At 41.6% G+C, this 22,865-nt stretch overlaps 1 protein-coding gene across 2 annotated transcripts in view; it reads left to right on the top strand.

Annotated features, from left to right (window-relative positions):
• Positions 1–22,865, top strand: part of tbc1d22a (TBC1 domain family, member 22a) — a 147,718-nt gene that overhangs the window by 92,986 nt on the left and 31,867 nt on the right. For both annotated transcript variants that reach the window (XM_061714509.1, XM_061714510.1), the window contains exons 11-12: positions 1,055–1,130; positions 9,358–9,485. In XM_061714509.1, the coding sequence (XP_061570493.1) occupies positions 1,055–1,130; positions 9,358–9,485 (204 nt within the window). The remainder of the gene's footprint in view (positions 1–1,054; positions 1,131–9,357; positions 9,486–22,865) is intronic.

The raw sequence follows: 22,865 nt of genomic DNA, 5'->3' as shown, positions 1-22,865 counted from the left end.
TTTTTGTCCCACTAGAATTGTGCTTTGCTGTGTTTTATGCTGATGAATTAACCTTCCTCTGGTGCGCTGCCCCCATGTGGCCAGAAAGGTTGTTGTTACATTGAGTGGCTTTAAAAGAACTACAGCATGTTTTCTGAAAAGGATTCTCCAGTCAACATGCTCTTCACCCATTTTTACTAACTCTGTGCTTGACCGTTATGATTGCAGGTGTTGCAATAAATAAATAGATGAAGTGAAATAAAATAAAAATAAAAAATTGACCATTTGAGTTTAAGAACCTTTTCTTTTTCCGTATTTTATTCATATCTTATTTTTAGAATAGATTTAGGTATTCCGGAGGGTTGTCTGCAGAAGTGTAAAGCCTGCCTTGCTCAGTCAGAGCCATCAGTAGTAATACCGTATTAATCACCATCCTCTCACACCTGTTGAGGTGAGAACCCGTTTAAGGACTGTGTTCTCCGTTACCGAAGCTGCATTAACAATCAGCCCTTTGTTTCTTCTCCTTCATGTGAGTCTCACATGTTTCTGAGGTTGGCTCAGGCTTTGCGCGACGTGCAAACACCGTCCCTGGAAAACATTTGACATCCATAATGGCTGCCAACCCTCTGCGGAGGATGTATCTTCAAAGTGAACATGTGAAATTTCCAACCCTTAAGGTGCGTGATGAGAAAGACTGACCCTACGGACAAGTGTCTGCAAAACATCAACGTGCGAGAAACGATGTTGGCGATCTCCAAAATGGATCAATTTCACAGCTTGTTGAGCAAATTAGACATACATAATCCTGTAATACAATAAATACATGATTTCATTTGCCTTTTTTTTTTATCATCAGGTCCATCCACGTTCTCCTAACCAGCCAGATCCTTCATTTTAAAAGTTCTGAGTTGCTTGTCAGGATTTACAAATACTTTTTGCTTATTTCGTGTCTGATCTTTGTTCATGTTGGAAGCCGGCAAAAGGCTGGAAGCACCGAAACTTTAGACGAATCAAAGATTTAAATCTCACTGTTGCAGAGTCCATATTGAATCTGTTGGATGTTTCTCCTCCTCAGGACAACTATACGTTTGCTCAGCCGGGCATCCAGAGGAAAGTCAAGGCCCTGGAGGAGCTGGTCAGCAGGATTGATGGTGAGTCATCCGTCTTGCCTCCTTTCATCCATCGCTCCACTCATCTAAGCGGCTTCTGTTCATAGTGGCCCCATTTTGATATCCCACTGCTCCTCCGTGTTTTTCTTGTTCCTTTATTTCAGTCTTTGTTCTCACACAGTTGTTCAAAACCCCAAATACACATCAAAATATTTCTTCAAAATCAGCATCGTTTGAAGATTTGTCTTCTTTTTTTTTTTTTACAACTATCATGTCGGTATGGGCCGAGGTGTCACGGGAACGCTTTCATCATCTTGTTGAGTCTATGTTACAAAGCAATGAGGCAACTCTAAAGGCATAAATTCAGATTTTCATCAGCAAATCTTCATTTTATTCTGCTGCTCAATATCTTTTATCTTTTTTTTTTTTCTAGCATCCATACTTTGGCACCTTTAACGCGTGTTTTGCCTTTGTAACTGTCCGTGACGCGTCGTGCAAAACAAAGCTCTCATTAAAGCAAACGTTTGTATGACGGTCGTGTTCTCGGCTAACCTTGATACCCTCCCCTGTGATGACTCTGCTGTCACCCATATGGGAGCGAGAGGATGGGGAGGACTCACCCGCTGCATTCAAATAGATAGGGGGGCAGTGTGTGTGTGTGTGTGTGTGTGTGTTTCTGTGTGTCTTTGTGAGAGAGAGAATGTCAGCAAAAGTTAGGGAGTGCATGCGGCGCTGTCTGACACATATGCACTGTTGCCTGGAAATCTTTCAGACACGACCCGCGGGAGGTGTGTGTCCGCGTCGTTGTGTGTCCGCGTCGTTCTGAGCCGGCGTGTGTGTTAGAACAAAGCGGGTAGCGTCCGTGTGGACGGAGCAGAAACTTATCATCCAGGGAATTTGAGGAGTGTGGAGACGTGTCCCGATGAGGTTTGCGGTGTCACACTTTTTTACCCCGTTCATATCGAGGGGGATTAATGGGTTTTTCCCCACCACATGTGCTTGAAATTGAAAGATTTAAGAGAACTTGAAGAACTTAAGCTCAACACAGGGAAGGTGCTGTTTCTATCTATATTTAAATGATAATTTTGAAAAAAAAAAACAATGTCAAAGCATAAACTGAAAGAACCTGACGTATTTGAAAGGATCATTTCCATCAGTAGTCAGAGGTGTTTATAGACATCTTAAAACCAGATAAAGACAGCAATACAACATAAAACAAACAGGTATCATACAAGAATTCACTGTTGCATGATTCAGTTAAATGATAATCTCAGCATTATTTAGGAAAACGTAATTTAAATCTTGTGGTAAAAGCTGGTTGAAAACTTTGAAACCTTAATTTGGTCCAAAGCTGGTTCTGCTTCAAAACTTGTTCAACTTGCGAACCAGCTGAGAATCGGTTTGCTTTTCATAACTCATGCGCGAAGGGGAGCCACGTCATTACGTCGCTGCAAACGTCTGATACGTCTCTGCGTTTGCATTGGCGCGAAAGTTGGAGCAACAAAAAAAAGGAAAGTATTTGCTCTAATACGGACTTGGTCCGCGTAGCACCCTCCGTGGACCATATCACTAAAAGACCGGTTGTCTCCTCCACAGACCCATGATGCTTTGCTGTACCCATATTAGTTCGTCACTTGTTTGAAAATGTCGCCGTCTCCCAGTCTTGCTATTGCCGTTGGTCTTAATAACTGCGCCCCCCTCCGCTTACGTAAGCGGTTCTTTCCTCTAGTCCAGCAAAGAGTTGCTGCTACCTTGGAACCGTTTTTTCTGGCCTGGAGCCAGTTCTTTGTCAGTGGAAACAGAAAGCCGGTTCCAAACTCAGCACTGGCCCGGAACCAGAACCAGAACCGGTTTGGTGGAAAAGGGTTGTTTTGGATCATCGTCTTGCTGCAACACCCAAACTTCTGCTGCTTCACCTTCCTGCCTCCTGGAGGATAGTCAGGTAAAATTGGTAGTTCAGTCACCCTTCAATGTCAGCGTGTGGTCCAGATCCTGAGGCAGCAAAGCAGTCCCAAATCATGATGCTGCCCCCTCCATGCTTCACCATTTGGATGATGTTTCAATATATTTTTTTGCGTGGTGTTCTGACATGCACACCTTACCTATTCCATGACTTATACACGTCAGGCTCCCAAGCAGTGATATTTGCAAGGTCAGTGATGTCTTCAAGCCTCTAGCTGTTACTCGTGGGGTCTTTACCTCAAGGAAGACTCTGCATTGTTCCTTTGACGACGACTTGGCTGGGCAGCACGTCTAAGATCTGAAGCTCTTGCTGAAGTAATTCCACCAGTTTGTTGTTTGCTCCCTTTTATCTACCAGCACTGCGATTGTTCAGGATGAATGTTCAGTAAAGACGTGAGAAATTGATATTATTTGTGTGTTATCAGCTTGAGCACATGTGTAATTGTTATTGTGACTTGATGATCAGATCACATTGAACGGCAAATAAATATAGAAAACCGATAAATGCAGATGATTTCACGCATTTTCTTGGCTTTATATTCACTGAGTGGAAACGGTTTAGGAGCCGCTGCTTCGGAGCGTTATATGAATTAGTGTGCGAGCGGGGGAAAAGAAACAAATTCCTCCAATCTTATCTCCGTTCCACCACACCCCAGCAACGGATAGGAATGAAAAAATTGAGTCAACATTTTTTACCGTATCTTATCCCATAAGTGCCCTGTCATCATTGTTGAGGCAGAGACACATAAAACCTCGCAAGGTTGGCATTACCAGCTCTAATGACATCACAGATAGCACTTATCTCGTGTTACAGGATTGTTTTTCATTATGCTGTTGACATAGCATCTTTTCTGGAAACAATGGACCCTCGTCTCTTTGAAAATTACCTATCAGCGTTTATCAGATGCCGGGTTATCCAGAGTGGAGTGTATTTTGATGAAAGGTTGGTTTCCGTCTTCACACAGGAGGCAGATGACTTAGTGGACTGGTGGAAGTAAACCGATATTATTCATTCGCTCCTACTGCATATCCCAAGTGAAGGAATTAGATTTTAATGAAAATCTGTGTTCCAATTTGTTTTTGTTTGCTTTTGCTTTTTTATGTTAATATTTCCCGTGATTATTTTCTGAAACTCGATCCATAACATTTCCAGAACAGCTTGTATTTAATCCCGATGCTGATTAGTTTGTGATTTGGGTCTCTTATTTCAAATAAACAAACTGATTATGCTGCATCAGAGTGAGCTTAGTCAGGTAGGTAAAAAAAAAAAAACAAAGCATAAGCTCCAGGCGCGTTTGGAAATAAACGGGAATCTGCTAGCGTCACAGAAAGGGAGCCATAGATGACGGGGGTGACTTTGTCTTTGGTGTTGACCTCACATCACATTGTCATTGCGTTAACAGTTGCTAAATAGGTCAGATGGGATGTGATTGATCATTTCTCTCAGTACTGGACTTTGTCCAGTTTCTTGATTTTCTTTTTTCAACGTGGAACTGATTGAGAGCACATTTTATTTAGCAGATGCTTTTATCCAAAGTGGTTTAGTAAAAATAGATATAATCGTGTGCAATATGCACTTATGGATAATTAGTAAATGATCATTAAGGGCTACAGAAATATTGCACTATACGAGCCTCGAGTCCAACATGGACCCCAACATGCATTGCTGGCTGTTCAGATGAGAAATGGAGTTTAAACAATTGGGGGTGGGTTTGAGTCGTGATTTGTTTTGATTTTGTGGCTTGGAGGTGGGATTTAAAAAGATAAAGATGTTGTCTTCCTTTTATCTTTCACTTGGAAACATTTGGCCTTTTACATTAAAATGAGTCTGTTTTTTCCCCTCAGATGAGCCTCCATCTACATACAATAATAAACGGAAGTCCCACTAGTGTTACTTGACGCTTGCAAATGTGCCCCCTCAAAAGACAACAACCACTTTGTCAGCATGTAATGTTCCTCTGATCTCTTTATCTCTCTTTTATCTTAATCTTTGTATTTGTTGCATGCAAGTGCATTAGCACGAGTTCATCAACATGTAAATTGCCCAAAGCTGGATTTATCTATGCAAATGAGGAGGCGCGTAGGCAGCGTGCACGCTGAGCCTAAATCAGAATGAAAGACGGGTAGAGGGATTGTGATTATTAGAAGTTAGAAAGACTTAATTTTGTTTTCATGGGTTTGAGTAAAACCTTAAGACAGTTTGTTTTGGCAGAGGGGACGGAGGCAGTGACCATGTGTAAAATCTGCATGACAAGATCTGCACATATTATTTTTTGTTGCTCCAACAGAGTCTGTTTCTCTGGGTTTTCTTTTGAATCTCACTCGTTTCTTTAAAGATAAACACTAAGGGCAGGTCTGGTGCCTTGCATCTGAGGTCAGTTGCACCATGTTTTATTTTTTTTCCTCGTCCTGCAACGTCCTTCACGGTCTTTCGAGATCAATGTGTGCTCAGGAGGCAGGAGTTTTTCATGTTTTCTTATTTATTTGAGCAGATTCACAGATGTCTTGACTGCAGTCTTTTTAGTCAAGGTGTCAGAATTGTATGACTACAGTGGCAGTTTCTGGTTATCCAAAGAGAGGATTTCTGGTTATCAATGTTTTTAAACTAAAACTAAAACGGTTTTTGATATAACTCCATTTTGTCGTCTTTATGAAGCCGCAGACACACTTCCATATGGCGCTATGTTGTCATGTTTATTTACATCTTTCAGAACTTTCTGGAGTCTGATACGTCGCGCTCGAAGCTCGCTCAGTGGTGCCAGTATGGTTCTCAGATATAACTGCATCTCCGCCAATAATCTCCATAAATGTTACATGATGGTATTTTAAGCTTTCTGAGATGATCCCGGGGGCTCGGCCCTCTCCTGTCGACCCCGAAGAGCATCACAACTTAACCCCTCACTGACGTGTGTCGCCTCAAACCGCCCTCTGATAATTGAGCAAATGATTGGGACGTGATCTGTTGTTGTTCTTTTCCTGCTCTCTCCCTCCTTCTTCTTCTCCTCCTCCTTTATCTTCTTTTTTAATACTTTTATTTGTGAAACACTGGTCAATCCTGGTTGTTTTAAACATGCTCTACAAATAAAGGTTGATCAAATGATTGATTCTTCTCTTTTTCTTCTTCCTCTTCATATTCTTCTTCTCCTTGTTCTTTGACTTTTCCTTCTTTTCCTCTTCCTTCATCTTCTCCTCCTTATTCTTCTCCTCTTTTCCTCCTCCTAAATTCTCCTTCTTCTTGTTCTCCTCCTCCTCTTTCTCATCCTCCTAGTTTTCCTCCTCTCACTACTTGTACTCCTCATCTTCCTCCTCCTCCTTTTCCTTCCTCCTCCTCCTCCTCCTCCTCGTTGTTCTCTTCCTCCCTCTCCCTCCCTGCTCCTTCATCGTTCAAGGTTCAAGTAGGTTCCAGAGGTTTTATTATCATGTACGCAGCAGGGTTTTACCGAGCAGTGAAAAACTTAAATAATAATAATACTATGAGAAAAGAAAAATAGAAGAATAAACAGAAAGAAAAATATAACTAAAATGAATATAAATAAGACCATTTAGCAGAAGTAATGAACGGTATGTACAAAGTTGAAGGAATGCAGTAGCAATAATCGTCTCCTCCTTCCCCTTCTTCTTCTTCTTCTTCTTCTTCTTCTTCTTCTTCTTCTTCTTCTTCTTCTTCTTCTACTTTTTAAAAAACGTTTTGTTTATTTGTAGTTTGACATTCATATTAAATATACGGCGTGTGTGCTCATATATTAAAAGGACAGATAGAGTGGGAGTAAAAAAATTTACGTAGTAGGAAAAGATAAAAGAAAAAAAATAGTGCGGATCATAATTTCATGCTGTCTGAAGGTGAGCGGGGAGTCGGGCAGATCCGGCTCCTGCAGCAGAAGCAGCGGGTCTCTCAGTGGTCACTGTTGTCCAGCCGGTGACCTGGAGCCGCCCACGAGCCAAAGAGCACGGCCCGCTCAGGAGAGCCGAGCCAGCAGCGCGGCCTCGGCTCTCAGCTTCAGCTTCAGCCGGCAGGAGGACGACGCTCATCAGTCAATCAGTGTCTGAGCCTCACGTCACCCTCAACCTCCCTCAGCCTCGACAGTAACCCTACCCAGCATGCTCAGCACCGCGCCAGCTAGTCAGCAGCTCATGAGTAATAAGGCTTCAGCATTAGCACTTCATTTGATTATTTTTCCCTTTTTCCCGTAGTCAACTTTTTTTTTTGGTTTAATAATTGTGAATTCTTTCTCTTCTTCCTCTTCCGCGACGCCTCATGACAAATCACCCGTCAGCCCCCCCGCTGAGCCCCCCGCTCCCTCTCTGTGTTCGGTGAAGTCGCTAATATTAAGCCGAGCAAGTTCATTAGAGTAATTTTACATCGTCTGAGGTTGCCCCGCTCTCTTCGCCTCTCTTTGGCAGCTAGCTAAGATCTGTCACCATGAGGCATTCGCCGTTAATGAGCTCTCCTTGTTTATGCTTTTACAGCAGCATGTGATAATTAAACTGTAGAGAGGAGTGTGAAATAATAGCTTTGTGTTTACTTTGCGCCCCGCTCGTGTGCTGGAGTGTCGCTATAATTGTTCAAAAACGCACATGTGAGCAGATAGGTGCCATTCAGGTGCTTCCTTCGTGTGTGTGCTTGAAGCCGGAGATGTCTGGTGTCTGGTTAGAAGAATCAAGCGTAATGTTTCACCAATAAAAGGGTCATTAAAGCTGTATTGTGGAGTGTGTGTGTGTGTGTTCTTGTCAGTCAGCCCTGATTAAGAGCAGTGTGAGAGAAGAGGATGCTACACTTCCTCTCTAACCAGCTTTTCTCATAGATTGCCTCACAGTCCCGTAATTACAGCTCCATTAGATGTGTGCGAGACAGAAAATGGGTGTCATCCGTTTGATGACTATGAAACGGGGAGCCGCTGAATACCGAATGGTATTTTAAATCTTTTTGTTATGTAAAGAAGCATAAAGCAAATATTTATCAAGGACAGAAGAAGGAACAAAGGCAGTCGCTTTCGATGCCACAGCTGCATCTGCAGCTGACGTTTTCCTCCGCGACCGCTCTGCCGGCTCGCTGTGACGCTGACTTTTGAACCTCGCACCGAGACCACACTGAGGCTGTTTGAGACGGTGCGTGATCTCCGCAGGGTTCGTTTGGTCTGTATTTAGCTTCATTAGAAGTCATACGGAGCAAAATCTCATACTGTACTCATCTGATCAGTTAACATTTTGCTTTATTTGCTGCAGTGAACAGACTTCGGGCTTATTTTTGTTGATGCATTACACATTTTTACCATGATGTGGTTACCTACAGTGTAATGACAACACTTTTATGTTTGTCAAGTTATGTGAGCATTATTTACTAAAAAGGAAATAATTGTGCTTGTGATGATTAAAAAGGCTTTCCTTGCTAACGATAAGTGCGATTATTATTATCCCCGTTCTGGAGTAAAAGCACTGCCAGTATCACACAAAGCTCAAATCAAATACAGATGGTGAATCTTAAAGTGGCACAAAGCTAATAGTCGGGACGGGAGGCTGCAGAATAATCAAACATTTCTATTCCCATCCAAACACGGACACTAAGTCTCAACTTGTTGCCGACGAGTCCGAGGCGTCGTCGAGCATGAAAAGCTCAGGTGCGCGACTGTCATGTGTGGAAGTTATGAAATACAGGCTGGCTCCGTGAAACGCTGAAGCAATATGCTTTAGCTTTATGAGTTTTTTCTTTCTTTCAGGGATGTGAAGGGTTCATGTCACACAGACTATCTTTGAACGACGAGTAAGCCAAGTCCAATCTTTACCAGCTAAGACTGAAAAAGATATCCCATAATAACGTCTGTGCTTTGTTTACATCGCCGTACCCTCATCTCTGAACGCCACTGACCCACTTTGCATGCACTTGAGCTTTCTTTGAAGCGACATGCAATTTCTCCGGAGTGTTGGTTAACAGTACAATTACACTTCCATTTCCCATCATGCTTTGGTATGAAGCTTTTCTCAGACAACTTGGATAACTCTGTAATTACATTTCAATTATAACCAAATAGTGTGTGGGTGTGGGTGTGTGTGAGAGACGCACAGATGATAGCAGCTATTAATACTGAAGGGAGCTATGAAAGAACCTGTCCATCTCCTCTCTTGTTACTGTCACCACGGCGATACGTTTTTTTTTCTCCCCCCCCCATCATAGACATTTGTATTGTTATAATTTTCTTTTGTTTTTCCACCCAAATTGGAGGAATCTAAGGAATGTTAATCTATTTCTGAGTTTTTTTTTTCTTTTCAAGGATGTTTTATTAATTTTTTTTATTTAATTTTTTTGTCGCAGAGTCCGTGCACCGCCACATGCAGCACTACGAGGTCGAGTACCTGCAGTTCGCCTTCCGCTGGATGAACAACCTCCTGATGAGGGAGCTGCCACTGCGCTGCACGATCAGACTGTGGGACACCTATCAGGTACAAACACACACACACACACACACACACACACACACACACACACACAGCAATGCCGTCAGTACTGAACAATATCTGTTCATCTGTTCCGTCCATCTCCACGTTCGAGTTCAGAGACTGGGATATTTGTTAGTAATGATATCCAGGATTGCCTCAGAAGCAGCAGTGATGCAATATAAGATAGATCGTTTTTTTCTCTTTTAAAACGTGTTCAGAGCCTGCACAGCTCTCCCATGCAGATGTGGTCATACAGTCTGACTGGTCTGCTTTCCCGTTAACAAGGTCAAGCTTGTAGAACTTGATGATGAAAGAAAATGGGATCAGGAAGGCCTGGAGAAAATGAGGAATTATCCCAATGATGACCAGAAATGGACGAAGGACCAGTTGCATCATCAAACAGAGATGTCCGTGGCTCTTTTAACACATGGAGCAAATGCTTTAACTGATTTAACAGATGGTTTAGTTTCTTATTTTATGGCTGCTTTGCCCTTCTCTGTGTATGAGTGTCAAAGTAAAGCTTATTTCTGTCGAGCTAAGGCCCTTTTATACAGCAATGCATAAAAAGGAATTCCAGTGCCGTGCCCTTATTCTACTTTACCATCTTTTATACAATATATAAACATAACATTTTGATGGCATGTCATGCTCACAACCTGCCACGGGGGGATTTTAAAGACTTTAAAGAGCCATGAAGCAGGTAACCTCGAGAAATAAAGAACCTGCTTTCAAAAATATATTAAAAAAAACAGCAAATATCTGAGCAGAGGATGAAATCAAACGTAAGCTCAAGGAATCCTTTTTTAATGCCCCGCCAGTGGTACACTGCACCACACTTCTAGGTTTTAGATGTAATGAAGGAGTTTTCACATGAGTGGTGATCCAAAATATACAGTAGATGTGGGACCAGGAAGCAGGGACTTATTACAGTCCAGATGGATCTGGACCTCTTGATCTTACTGCCCCCCAACATTTACAGAGTTTAATGGGCAGCACCTACCGTTAGGCCCGGTTGTTAACCCTAGCTGGCATTGTCAATAACACTAATGTCTGCTATTGATTCTGGGGGGTGCGCGTACGGCGGTGGACGTGCACATACGCTGGCATGTGTGTCTGAGGCTTGAGCTGAGTACATATAATGGATTTTCCAGTTGATGCAGAGGTTGAGAGTGTAAGGCATGTGACCACATCGTAGTGTTTGATTAGGTGAGACGCGCTGACAGAAGAGCCAGAAGAGCTGAAACGGCCTTTAGTGTGGTCTTCCCCCGGAGCGACGCCACTATGAGGAATCTTCATAATCAAATATAAAGACATGCATATTTGAATTAAATTTACACATTTTAACAATTGACTAAATCACAAAACACGTTATGTTTATGTATTGATCTATTCTACGTCCATTTTTTACTTTGATTTACTTCTCTATGCTTCACTATTATTGTAGTTCTTTGCCTGTATTGTAATAAGGTGGCAGCTTCTAAATTAAATATCTTAAGTCTAGGCCTGTGTTGAAAAGATTGATTCTCCGATTTGAAATCGATTCTCATATTCATTCCTAAAAATCGATTCATATGTCTAAAGATCGATTTAAAAAAAAAAATAAATACATTTAAAAAAAAAAAATTCTTTCATCATTGCATTACACCTTTTGGTACTTTTTTGTTTATGCCCAAAAAAGGAATATTTTGTTGGACACGAGAATAACTGGTGCCATGTTTTTGCCTTTAAATATGTTTAAAGGAAGTTTTCAGTTATAATTGCATAAATTGTCTATATTTCTTTGCTTTATATACTGTCTTGGAGTTACATTTGCATAAATGTTTAAAACCAAATTCTCATAAATGAGGAAAAAATAAAAGCGATTTCTTTCGTCCTCTGTTTGCTGCCCTGGATCTGTTTGGTAATTCTGACCCACATGATGTTTCTGAAAGCAGTTCTATCAGCATTCTGGGAGCTGATTGGTCCCTTACAGCATCACTAGCTGCCAATACTTGCTGTTAAATCTCAATATAATACTAGTATTAATATGTTGCATAACTAGACAGTCATATACTGTATTCATGCAACAGCATCTGAATCTTAAGAATCGGAATCGAATCGATTCTTGATATTTGAATCGATCCCCAGCCCTACTTAAGTCTGAGTTATGCTTCTCTTTAGCTACATATAGGACCTACGTTGCTTGTGTCACTCTGTAAATACGCCCCCAAACACTAGGAGGCAGTGTCTTTTATGCAGCGAAGTAGCTCGAAGTGCCGAGCTTCCCTTTGTCTGCCTCCGTCGTGTAGCTCAGACGTCGCAATGGAGCCAAAGAAATACTTCACCTATGAGAAGGAGCGAAAGAAAATGTTGAGCGTCAGTCACATTCCACCGATCTTTCTATCCAGCTTGAAAATGATTAAGAGGAAGTAGTAGTAATACAACAGAGAAGAAGAAGAACAGTGCTAGAAAGCAGGCCAATCACATTCGTAGTGGTTGACCCAGTGCATCGCATTGTTTCCCTGCTGTGGCTTTAGGGCTGGACGATATGGACCAAAAGTCATATCTCGATATTTTCTAGCTGAATGGCGATACTCGATATATATCGATATTTTTTCTGTGCCATAATTGGGGTTTCCCCCAAAGCATTATAGCATAGCATCTCTGTTAGCTTCATTTTTTTCTGTGGCAAACCCTTAAAATAACAGTCAGTTGTAATACAATGCCTTGTGCCAAATGTCACACAGGTTCCTTTATTAACAGAGGTCTGCACAATATCAAAATGTATAAAACAAATGAAATAAAAATAAACTGCATATATAAAATAAAAATGCTTCTTGAATAAAATAAAACAAATATCCCTTTCCTGCATAACAATTAAATTAAAATACACTGTACAATTAATACAATGTAGACAGTAACAGGCAGACTTTTCCACTGAGGTTGACAGTTGTGCAAATAACAAAACATTTGTGCAAATCTCAAATAAAACATTCAAGTCAATTTGTCACAAAATAAGCTATATCAAAATCATATTTTTTTTTTTTTTTTTAATAAATCGATATAAACGATATTGTCTCGTACCATATCACGTTTGATAATATATCGATATATATTAAAATCTTGATATGTGGCCCAGCCCTATGTGGCATTCACATGATGTCAATTCAATGTTAAAGCTTAAACCAAGTTTACAAGGCAGAAACATCCACTTCTAATTATTTTTGGACATCAGCTGCCTCCCAAAACATTTCTGCTAATAGAAAACCCTCGCAGGCCGCTGCTGCAACTGAAAGTTTGGCCTAGCTAAAAAGGTTTCATGTGGAAAGTTGCAACCTGGGTAAAAGGAAAGGTGTGTTGTCTGTTGGATCGAAGCATAACCAAATATTTATGGGGGATTTTACCTCCTCATTGGTCCAAGTCGGTCCCCTGCTCATTTAGTCTACATTGGACGCTCTGTAGTTGTAATGCGTCAGTGTGTTGCTGTGGTTTTTTTGGTTTTATCTACTGCAAAGCGACTGAGTCTCTTCTTTCCAAGGGGCCTCGGTGTGCATGAAGGTTTGGATGACGGCGTACAGACGTCTTCAGGTGAATATCACTGATGGGGGTAAATGTGTTAGTTCAACCAAACCTGCCTTGGACTTACAAAGCGAGAAATGAAACCTGGATATATAATGTGTTCTGCTGCTGAAGATGTGAGTTCAGCCCCATCAAACCATAACTGAAATTTCTAAATAGCAAAGCAGCCACATTTAAGTCTTCATGAACTCCTCCTGAACTCAGAGCTCCATCACTTCAATGGCTTCTGGCAGGTTAAAGGCAGATAGGAGCCTGACTTGAATGAAAGAACTTTTAGGTTAGTTTAAGTTCAGGGCAGGTCCGCTTGCCCTTCTCATATAGGACTTTGATGTCAGCATATTACGAGTACGCCGCAATTTAAGTGGGCAGGTTTGTCTTGCTTCTGCTCTGTTTTCTTGGCGTCGGTTCTTGTGGCGGTCGAGTAGTTCCCCTCTTATTTCATTTTTGTAACTAATGGATCTACGTAGGAAAAGAGCTGCGCTGAGTGCTCGTATGAGGGCGATTATACAGCCACTCAGACCCACTCCCATAGAGTAACTGAACATAACATGTATGATCACCTTTTATTTGATAGGATGCTTGCTCGGTGTCCATAGCAACAATTAGATGTTTTTCATTGTGCGTCTGCTGTTAAGAGCGCAGCGTATAGTTGAGTACATTCGTCTGCATCAGCACCCACCTTGACGTTGCACAGTCACACAATCATGAAATTTATGATGCAGTTGCTTGTGAAGGATTTCCATCAGCGTAACGTTTGATGAGATGAATTTATTTCAAAATGTAATCAAATTCATATTCCATGTAGTCATTTTCCAACCTCGCCCCAGGTTTAGGGTGAAGGGTGAACGATGTGTCTGCCAGGCCTCTCATCCCTACTTCTAAAGGATATGACTGATTTGTGACAGATTTCTTCATTCAGTCCTTTTTTGAGATCAAATCCAACTATCCAGACTTCCATTTGAGGATAAAATGACTTTAATGAAGAATATAAAAGGAAAAGAGAGTATTAATTTCCTTACTTGCTTTCTTTCTTTCAAAGAAAATTACCTTTGAGGTGAAATCAAACGCTGCGTGCGTTTGACTGGAAGACTGGAAGACTGGAGTCCAGCTCCGTGTCTAAAAATGGCGCGAGGAATAAAAGATTAAACAGTGTCATTTCGTTGCCGTGACTTGACGACAATGCGGGTACACTTTGTACTTGTAATCCATCTGCTAAATATTTGATGCTTTACAATGCTGTTTGGATTGTAGCCCCGTCACATACAAGCCGGTGTCCGTGCAAACCTCGGCGCCACGTAGAAACACGGTCCCCCACCTCCGGTCCTAACCTGGCGGGGGAACTGGGTCACTCCCGCTCATGAAACTTTCAGGGCCGACAGCGAAGCACGAAGCTGTTCTTGTCTGTTCAGCTTTGCCCTTGCTTTGTTTCACCGGGCCGCTGTTCTTCACACGCCTCAGACATCCTTTCCTCCCCGCTTCCCCCCGACCACACACCCCTGCCATTACCGTTTTTGGCAGAAGATTTTAGTCTTGCATGCTCCGCGTACGTTGGTCGCTCAGTCCACCGAGACCAAAGGACGTTTGTTGTCGTGGCGAAAAAAGGTTTTTGTGCCTTTTTTGCAAATTCTCTTTATAAATAGCAAAGACCTTGCACTTTGCCACGGGGCCCCGGTGTGTGTTTGGTGGTGTGTTTCTGTATCTTCCAAGGGAGACTTTAACCTGAGTGTTGTAATGTCTCCGTGGAGGTTTTCTCTCTGCAGCGCGGCCATCTGTTCAGCCGTCTGATCCAACACGAGACCCGTTTCTGTCTCCTGTCATCTCTCTTTCCATCTACAGACTGCTCTCCACATTTCCTCTGTCTTTTCATCCGCTTTGCCCTTATTGTGCTCCGCGTTTCTGTTTCCACCGGTTTCACCTCGCCTCTCTATTCATCTTAAAAAGAGGCAGAGCGGAGGATGCAGGGAGGAGTGATTCAGAGGGAAGTACACACACAGGCCACTCTTCCTCGGCAGACAGACACACAGAGACTAAATTATCCCTGTTGCGTGGAGCATGAAATTAGCAAGAAGCTCAGTGTGGCAGCATTAGCCTTACTGTTAAAGGGATAGCGTGACATTTTCCGCTTCTGAAACATGGTCCTCTTTGATGTGGATGGCCGAATTTACCAACCAGGGAGCTGTGTAGCGGCTATGTTTAAAATCTGCGAGTAATGCATGATTAAATATACGGATTGCCTGTGGAAAGATGTGGTATTTCAGTCCAACATAAATCCAGAATATGATCCTAGATTAAGATTAGAAGCATTGACTGAATTGAATGAGAACACACATACCAGTAGTTGGACTTTTTTTCTTATGTTTCATACTGTGTTACTTAACTTGTTTATTTAAAGGGGACCTATTATGAAAAACAGGTTTTTTCTAGCTTTAACATATATAAAGTGGTCTCCCCTCAGCCTGCCAACTCAGAGAAGGAGGAAAGCAACCAAATTCTGCAGTGTCTGTACAGCCCCCCTGATGAGCCATCCAGTGTGATGTGGATCTACGAGCCAATAAGATTCTGCTCCCGTCGTTACGTAACGATTGGAGCGATGTGTGAAACCACGGCCACAACTAACTCTGCCGGCCGGATTTTTTCGACATTTTTTCATAGCGGCGTATCGCGTCATTCAGGCAGCCAATCAGCACAGTGTCTCATTATCATAGCCTCCCCGCCCACTCAGAATCCTGCATAGATAATGTGGTTAGAGAATGGGAAGATAAAGACATGGCTCAGAGGCTGAATTTCTAATTTATTTAGCAAAAACAATCAAAGGCTTGTTCTTAAGACATTCAAGGCCTGTTTAAAATAGGTATTAGATGCCATAATAGGTCCCCTTTAAACTGCTTTAGACGCAACTATAAAGCATCTATAGAGAGTCTGATTCTTTTGGCATTTTATTCCCCAAAAAAGAGAAAAAGATCTTCATGAGGCGCCTTTTTCTAAGTGTGTTTTGTGAGGCCAAGATTGGCATTTTTCTTTAAAGACTCTCGACCACTTGGACACAAATGTCCAGTTTGCATTTTTAAAGGTCGTCCACCATTCAGGGTTGGGATTTCTAAACATTATTGCGTCCACACCAACTGTTAGAGGAGTCCCAGCAACCTGAACATTCCCATTACAACTGCAACTTAATAACGGAGCCAGCTGGTTTAAGAGATGCAGGAGCTCAGCAAGATCCCCAAAAAATATTTTAAAAGTAGAACAAGTGAAGAAACAAATGAGAAGACGTTTCGATGCCAACTTTGAGGTGACGGGATAAATGCTGCACTCTTGTCAAAGAACTGCCAAGCAGCAAAAAAAGAACCATCATGCCACACTCGTGGAGATTAGTTACAAGAGAGGACTCTGGAGCCGTGGAAGGGGGTCATGTGGTCTGATGAGTCCAGATTGACCCTTTCCAGAGTGATGGGAGCATCAGGGCAGGGAGAAGGGCAGATAAAGTGATGATCTGGGGTTGCTGCAGTTGGTCAGGTCTAAGTTCAGCAACGTCAGCTGACCACGTTAATATACTGAGTGATCACTTTATTCCAGTAAGGGGTATATTGTTTTTCTTCTCTAATGGTGTGGGAATATTCCAGACCCAAACCCGAGAGAGAATCACCATCATCAATGGGAGATCTTTGCGAACCATTAATGTAACTCTGGTTGGAAGCTTATTGGGACGATGACACAGTTAATCAGTGCCGTAATCAAAGCTAAAGTGGTCCAACAAAATATTGGCCTGTGGAACTTTTTTTTGCAGGCATTTTACTTTGCCGTCACCAGCAATATTCAACCTCCACCTTACCTGCCGATCCACGGATGAGTGTTTCTTATTCTGTTGGAATCACCTGAATGTTCTGAAATTGGATAAACGGGTGCAGCAAGAAGAGTTTTCATCTTCCTCCGTTACCAAGGAGACAGTTTCTGCTCGTGTGATGGTGGTGGCACTTTCTTCCTGAAGTGCTCTGAGTGGAGAAACTGCACAACTTTGGAGGGGAAAAAAGAAAGTTAATTTGTTTTTGTCTTAATTGGTGTTTAATTACACTTGATTACTTTGTAGCCTCCGTTCTACTATGGAGGTCACATCTGCTGCCAGCACGTAATCAAGGACACCCACATAGATGCTAACCAACAAGACAATATTGAGGTGCAGATTGGTTTTTGGAGGTGGTTTGGTTGCATACGCTGATCTAAACATAAATTGTACACGCCACCGCAGTTTATGTATCACAAAACATATACTTCCTGTAAATTAGTTACAGACAGAAACGTTACACGTAAAGAGAGCAGCTAAGCGTTTCAAGTCTTTCTGTTGTTTTTGTAAGACACCATTTGAAGAGTTCAAAAACTTCAATTTGCTTCTTTCTTCAGCTCACACAAAGCTCTGCGTCCTCATAAATCAAATCAATTACTTCCTGCTTATATTGCATATTGTTGAAATGTCAGAATACAAGTTAATCTGAAATTAAATGTCCAAATATTTAACAGGCGGACAGGATCCTGCAAGATGATTAATGGAAAATAACATATTACCTGCTTCTCTGAACAAACTAGGGTTGTTTTTTTTTTTTTTATTATTCTATTATTTATTTATAGTGAATTCTCTTGGAGGAGTTTTGTTGTCAGTAAACGAAAAAGTATTAGAGAAGCACACTTTTCAATATAATCAACCTCCTTTCTTTGAATCTGTCTCCTTTAATATTTTCTAATGAAGAAAACACTTGAATGCACTATTTATCACATTGTGACATTTGTTCATAAGTTAAGAATTTCTCGCGCCATGGAGGGTCTGAAGGTTTTTGTGACCCTCCATGAATGTGAGGATGAAGGCCACGGCGTAACCGTCCCAGAGAGAGCTGGCTCTCTCCACGTCCCGCCTCACCGCTGCTGTCGCGGTAATGATGTGTCCCATGGTCACTCCCAACACGACCATGGTCCTCTGCAGACTAGACCCTGCTCTCACACACACAAATATCTTCTGTGTGCTTTTTACACCTTCACTGCCGTCGACCTGAATATTTCTCTCTCTTTTTTTTCTCTCTCTGTCAGCATGAAAGGAGGATTACAAGTTTTCACCAAGGTTGCAAGGTTGTCATGTTTCCAGTTTCTCTTCCCTCACACACAGGAACATGAGGCCTCTGCACTAGCTTACATACCAAGGACGCCTCACAGCTCCTATTCCACTCCTCCTTATTCAGATTCTGAATAACAGCAGCAAATAAAACAGCCTCAGAGAGCGCGAACAGAGACAATCTGTCTCCAAAATCAACTAAATCCACAGTTACATGAAAATGGGACTGTACAAGCTTTTTCTTCTTTTCCTCCTCTGATTAACTGTGGTGCTTGGTAATTATAATGTCGCCTGAAGCGAGAGGCTACACTGGAGGGGCAAATCATACACAGGGGTACAAACTTAGTTGACAATGACTTGATATGTATTTAACACAAGTTCTCTGAAAAAAAAACTCTTTTTAAATCCATTGCATCATGCCTTAAATCAGATTTTTCATTTTTACTTCATAAGACTTCATCATTTATAATCCAACATAGACATTTCTTGCCTTGTGGTGTTTAAATTCATCTTGCACGCTACTCCGGCTTGAAGCTGTGAATATAACAAAGAAATAATTGCACAGCTTGTGGCATTTAAGTATGAAAAGTACTTTTTTTCCCTTTTTTTTAAATCCCAGAACTGCCAGTCAGAAGCCTGCGCTTTATTATATTCTGTATGCAACTGTTACATCATAATAAATGTGCTCGTTTATCATTTTCCATCTCCTGCAGCACCGTCACCTTTTCACCTTGTCTACAGTCGACTCGTCAGAGCGCTGCGTTCGTCCCACACAAGGCCAGTTTGCTTTTTGAGGGATCAGAGCCGTCAGAGAGCCGACACAGCAGTTTAAAGATGCTGTGACATTGCAATACTTTCCCTTTTCGCCTCTGCTCACCCTCTTTGTCGCTAAAACCTCCCGTCACCACCGACACCTGACTCGGCGCAGCCCCATCCCTGTTCCCCACACGTTGATCAGCAGCACTTGTCAATCAGAGACTCGCTTGTGTCTCAGCCAATATGGCTGCCGGACGCAAGGAGGGAGGAGGACCAAGCATCACAATGGAGGAGGGACGACGAGGCGGGAGGGGGAGGAGGAGGGGGGTAGAGACACGCCTGACAGAGTCACCTTGACTCCCATGACAAAGTTTGTTTTGCAAATCATAATGATGAGGAAGCCCCGAGCAGTGGATGGATGGCTCTAGTCAGGCTCTGACCATCATTTACATCCCGATTATACGATGTGCGTGTAACATCTGGGGGACATTTTAGTATAATACAGAACCAGAAGAAATAGTTAGAAAATAATTCAGGCGGTTTGTTCTTTGAGAGCTTTAGTATTTATTCCTTATGCCTTTTTTTTGTGCCTTATGTGCACGTTTCAAATTCAAGAAGACTTTATTTATCCCCGAGGGGAAATTAATTGTTGCTGTAAACATTTAAGTCTGCTCAAAGAGTCATTGGAGAAGGTTATTGCTGAGCAGGAAGGATTTCCTGTAGCAACAGATCTGAAGAAGCCTCTGTTGCTGAATCACTGGGTTGTGAAGAGGACGCTCAGGGTTGTCCATGATGTTCTTCATTTTATGAAGTATCATCGTTCGCACAATCAGCTCAGGAGGGTCCAGAACAGTCCCGGAACAAAGCCAGCCTTATTTATCAACTTGTAAAGTTTCTTTGGGGCACTGGCTCTGATGCTGCTCCCCAACAGATGACTGCAGGTGTGACTTACAGGAGATATTCAGCATTTTGCTGCAAACTCTGCAGGACCCAAGCTTCCTTAAGAAGTAATGTCCGCTCTGTCCTTCCTTATAAACAGTATCAGTATTGTCTCTCCAGTCCAGTCTGGTGTCCAGGTGAACACTGAGGTATTTATACTGAGGATGGAAAAACTATTTGACTTAATCTTGGCAATTTTGAAGTCCACAATCATCTGGTGCCTTGTTCCTGTTCAGTCTGTCCACTTGCCCTTTGACATTAGAGCACATATAACCATGCCCCGCCCCCTCAATTACACATTTACACGTTATAATTCAATTCCTGACCCTTTGTAGAACATTTTAAATGGTTTTATGTTTGTCCAAGCAATGATTTTCAAATGATATTGCTTTGATTCCTCTCAAAATACAATAATGTGCTATTTGACTTAACCTTTAACCATCCCAAAGAAGCAAATAGCATCGAACTATGAGGCCAACCGCATTACCCAGTATCATTTTACTGTATTTTATTCATCTGTAGGGATCTAAATAAGAAGATTTAATGACTTCACTTTGAATTGCTAATATAATGACTCCAACATCTGATGTCTGTGTTGGTTTTGTCTGAAATTAGATTACAAAGTCAGACTTTGCAGAATCATTCCGGAAATGTTACCCCGACTGTGATTTTTCTTCCCCATGAAATGGCTCTAAAACAGTATGTTCTTGTGTGAGCTCAGCTACCTTCAGAAGAATATATTATCAATTCTAGTTCTTCTTGAAGTTCAACTTTAGATGGATTTATCTGGCTTGTTTTCTTCTTGAAATGTAACAGAATTATGTATGTCTGTGAATCAATTGAAAGGGTTTAAACTTTAGTTCAAAATAGGGACCCAACAAACGTGTCTATGTTTAAGAAAGAAAAAAAAACAACTAGAAACTAGAACTAGTATACTTTGAACCAAATACAGAAGATATCTCTGTTTAGTAGTCAGTTTTTTGAGCATTCTTTTCATTTACTTTGATTAATATTCATAACAATTTTTTTTTTCTTCTGTTATAACTTTTTTTAATATTGTGTTCCATTTAAAGTCATTTCAAAATAGCAATATGTATTTGGGGGAATTGGTGGTTTGGTATGTTTTAGGGCTCCAAGTTGACAAAATTTGATAATAATGCAGGGATTTTGAACCGTGGGACCTCAGAGCTGCATTTTAAATGCTTTTGCACACAAGTGATTGAACAATACTAAAGGAAAGTGAAGACTTTTTTCAGAAAGGTTGGTAACCTTTCCTTCTGCCGCTGGAGGCAATAGATTTCAAGTTAATTCTTGGCAGATCAGCAAGTCGAGATTACATGCCAGTAGAAGTTGTTTTTAATAAAGAGTAATCCCTCTGTACTCTGTGAAATGATGTTCAGTTTTATTAATGAGGAACGGAGCGAGTGACGGACGTTTGTTGGATGAGACTGAAGGAGGTGACGGAGTGAGAGAGCAGCGGGTGGATGGATAGAGAGAATTCAGGGTTCACCAACGCCCTCAACCGTGGACTCAGACACACAAACTCGGAGAAGAAAGGAAATTAAAACTTCACAAATCTTTGGGGACTGATAAACACGGTGCTCCGGCGTGCCACTCATATACCCGCTCATCTGTGCTGGAGGACGCGAGTGTGCGTTAGCGGGCTTTTGCTGTTTGGATTGGAGCGGCACGGCTAGACCAACAAGCCAATCACCTGCCAGTTTACAGCTCGCATCCCGCCACGCTTCGCTGTTCACAAACATCCCCCACCCCCTTTTATGCCCCCATTCCCCGTCTCTCTGCTTGTGTCTCACACACACGCAAACACACACTTATTTGGCAAATTGGAAAAAAATTGATCCAACTACTGTAAGTGGGAGGTGAAACAATAAGAAGCTGCAGATGCACACAGAGTTGACGGGAGTAAATGACGTAAACAGTGATATAATCAGACATGTTTCTCTGCATACCTGGGTCCCTGAGGTTAATGTGTTTGTTCCTTCCTCCCTGGAAAAAAATCAATTATAACAGAAAGACCATTTCTCTTCACTCTCCTAGAATTGTGCCTCAAGTGTTCGACATTACATAAATGAGCATTATCTTTAAATGTGCAAATCCACTTCCTCCCCTCAACAAGTTGAAGTTATACACATTAGACTCAACCATACCAAACCTTTACAACATCCTAAAGTTCTGAATGCAGCTTTTGCCTCCCTGCTAACCTGCTTATACCAACGACACTCCACCAGTATTAGATCCAATTACTGTATTTGTGTGAGTCGCTTTTCTTAACTAAATAATTCAAATGGTAGTAAAATTTTAGCATATTTGAATAAACCAGTGCTCTTCTACTATCAACATCAGAGAGCCCAGATACAGAATAATTTATGAAGTAGAGTCTTTAATAAGAGTGTGAGTGCATTTTCTCCACTCTGGTACATCTACATGTTGCACAGAGCACATAGTTTCACTGCTCCAATGCCACACTTTCCATTTGATAAATGTACAAAACAACCAGCTAATATCAGGTGTATTTTGTGGCAACACAATGCCATATTTTCTTAGATTTATTAAATGCTTTAAATGTAGTCATATCTGATTTGTACTTAATTTTTTCCACATAAATAACCTGAAATGTCTCAATCTCTTGTTGTTGGCAGCCTTGAGATGAAAGGGTTTGAGAGGCAGCAGTCAAGGGTTTAGAACTGACATGTTATAAAACACGGGGAGAGAAAATTCACAGATTGCTGCCATTCTCATGAACAAAAGCAATGTGGTTTGCTCCACAGCTTTATTGAGACTCTGTCCAGAGGAGAGGGGGCTTCACAGGTTTACTCGTATGCCTCTGTTTCTGCAACTGCAGAGGCTACACACACTCACCCTTCCATATTACCTCTTTTCTTTATTTAGTTTTTCTTGTATTCTCTGGTATCTCCTCTCCTTTTTTGCATCAACTGTCCCTCAAACCTAGGCTTTCAGCTAAACGTTGATTAAGACCACTCAAACAAAAAGGAAACATATTTGTTCCTCTTTGC

The sequence above is a fragment of the Cololabis saira genome, chromosome 23 (assembly GCF_033807715.1).
Source record: "Cololabis saira isolate AMF1-May2022 chromosome 23, fColSai1.1, whole genome shotgun sequence".
NCBI lineage: Eukaryota > Metazoa > Chordata > Actinopteri > Beloniformes > Belonidae > Cololabis > Cololabis saira.
Note: the sequence above shows the minus strand (reverse complement) of the source record. Positions and strands in the feature narration are given on the sequence as shown.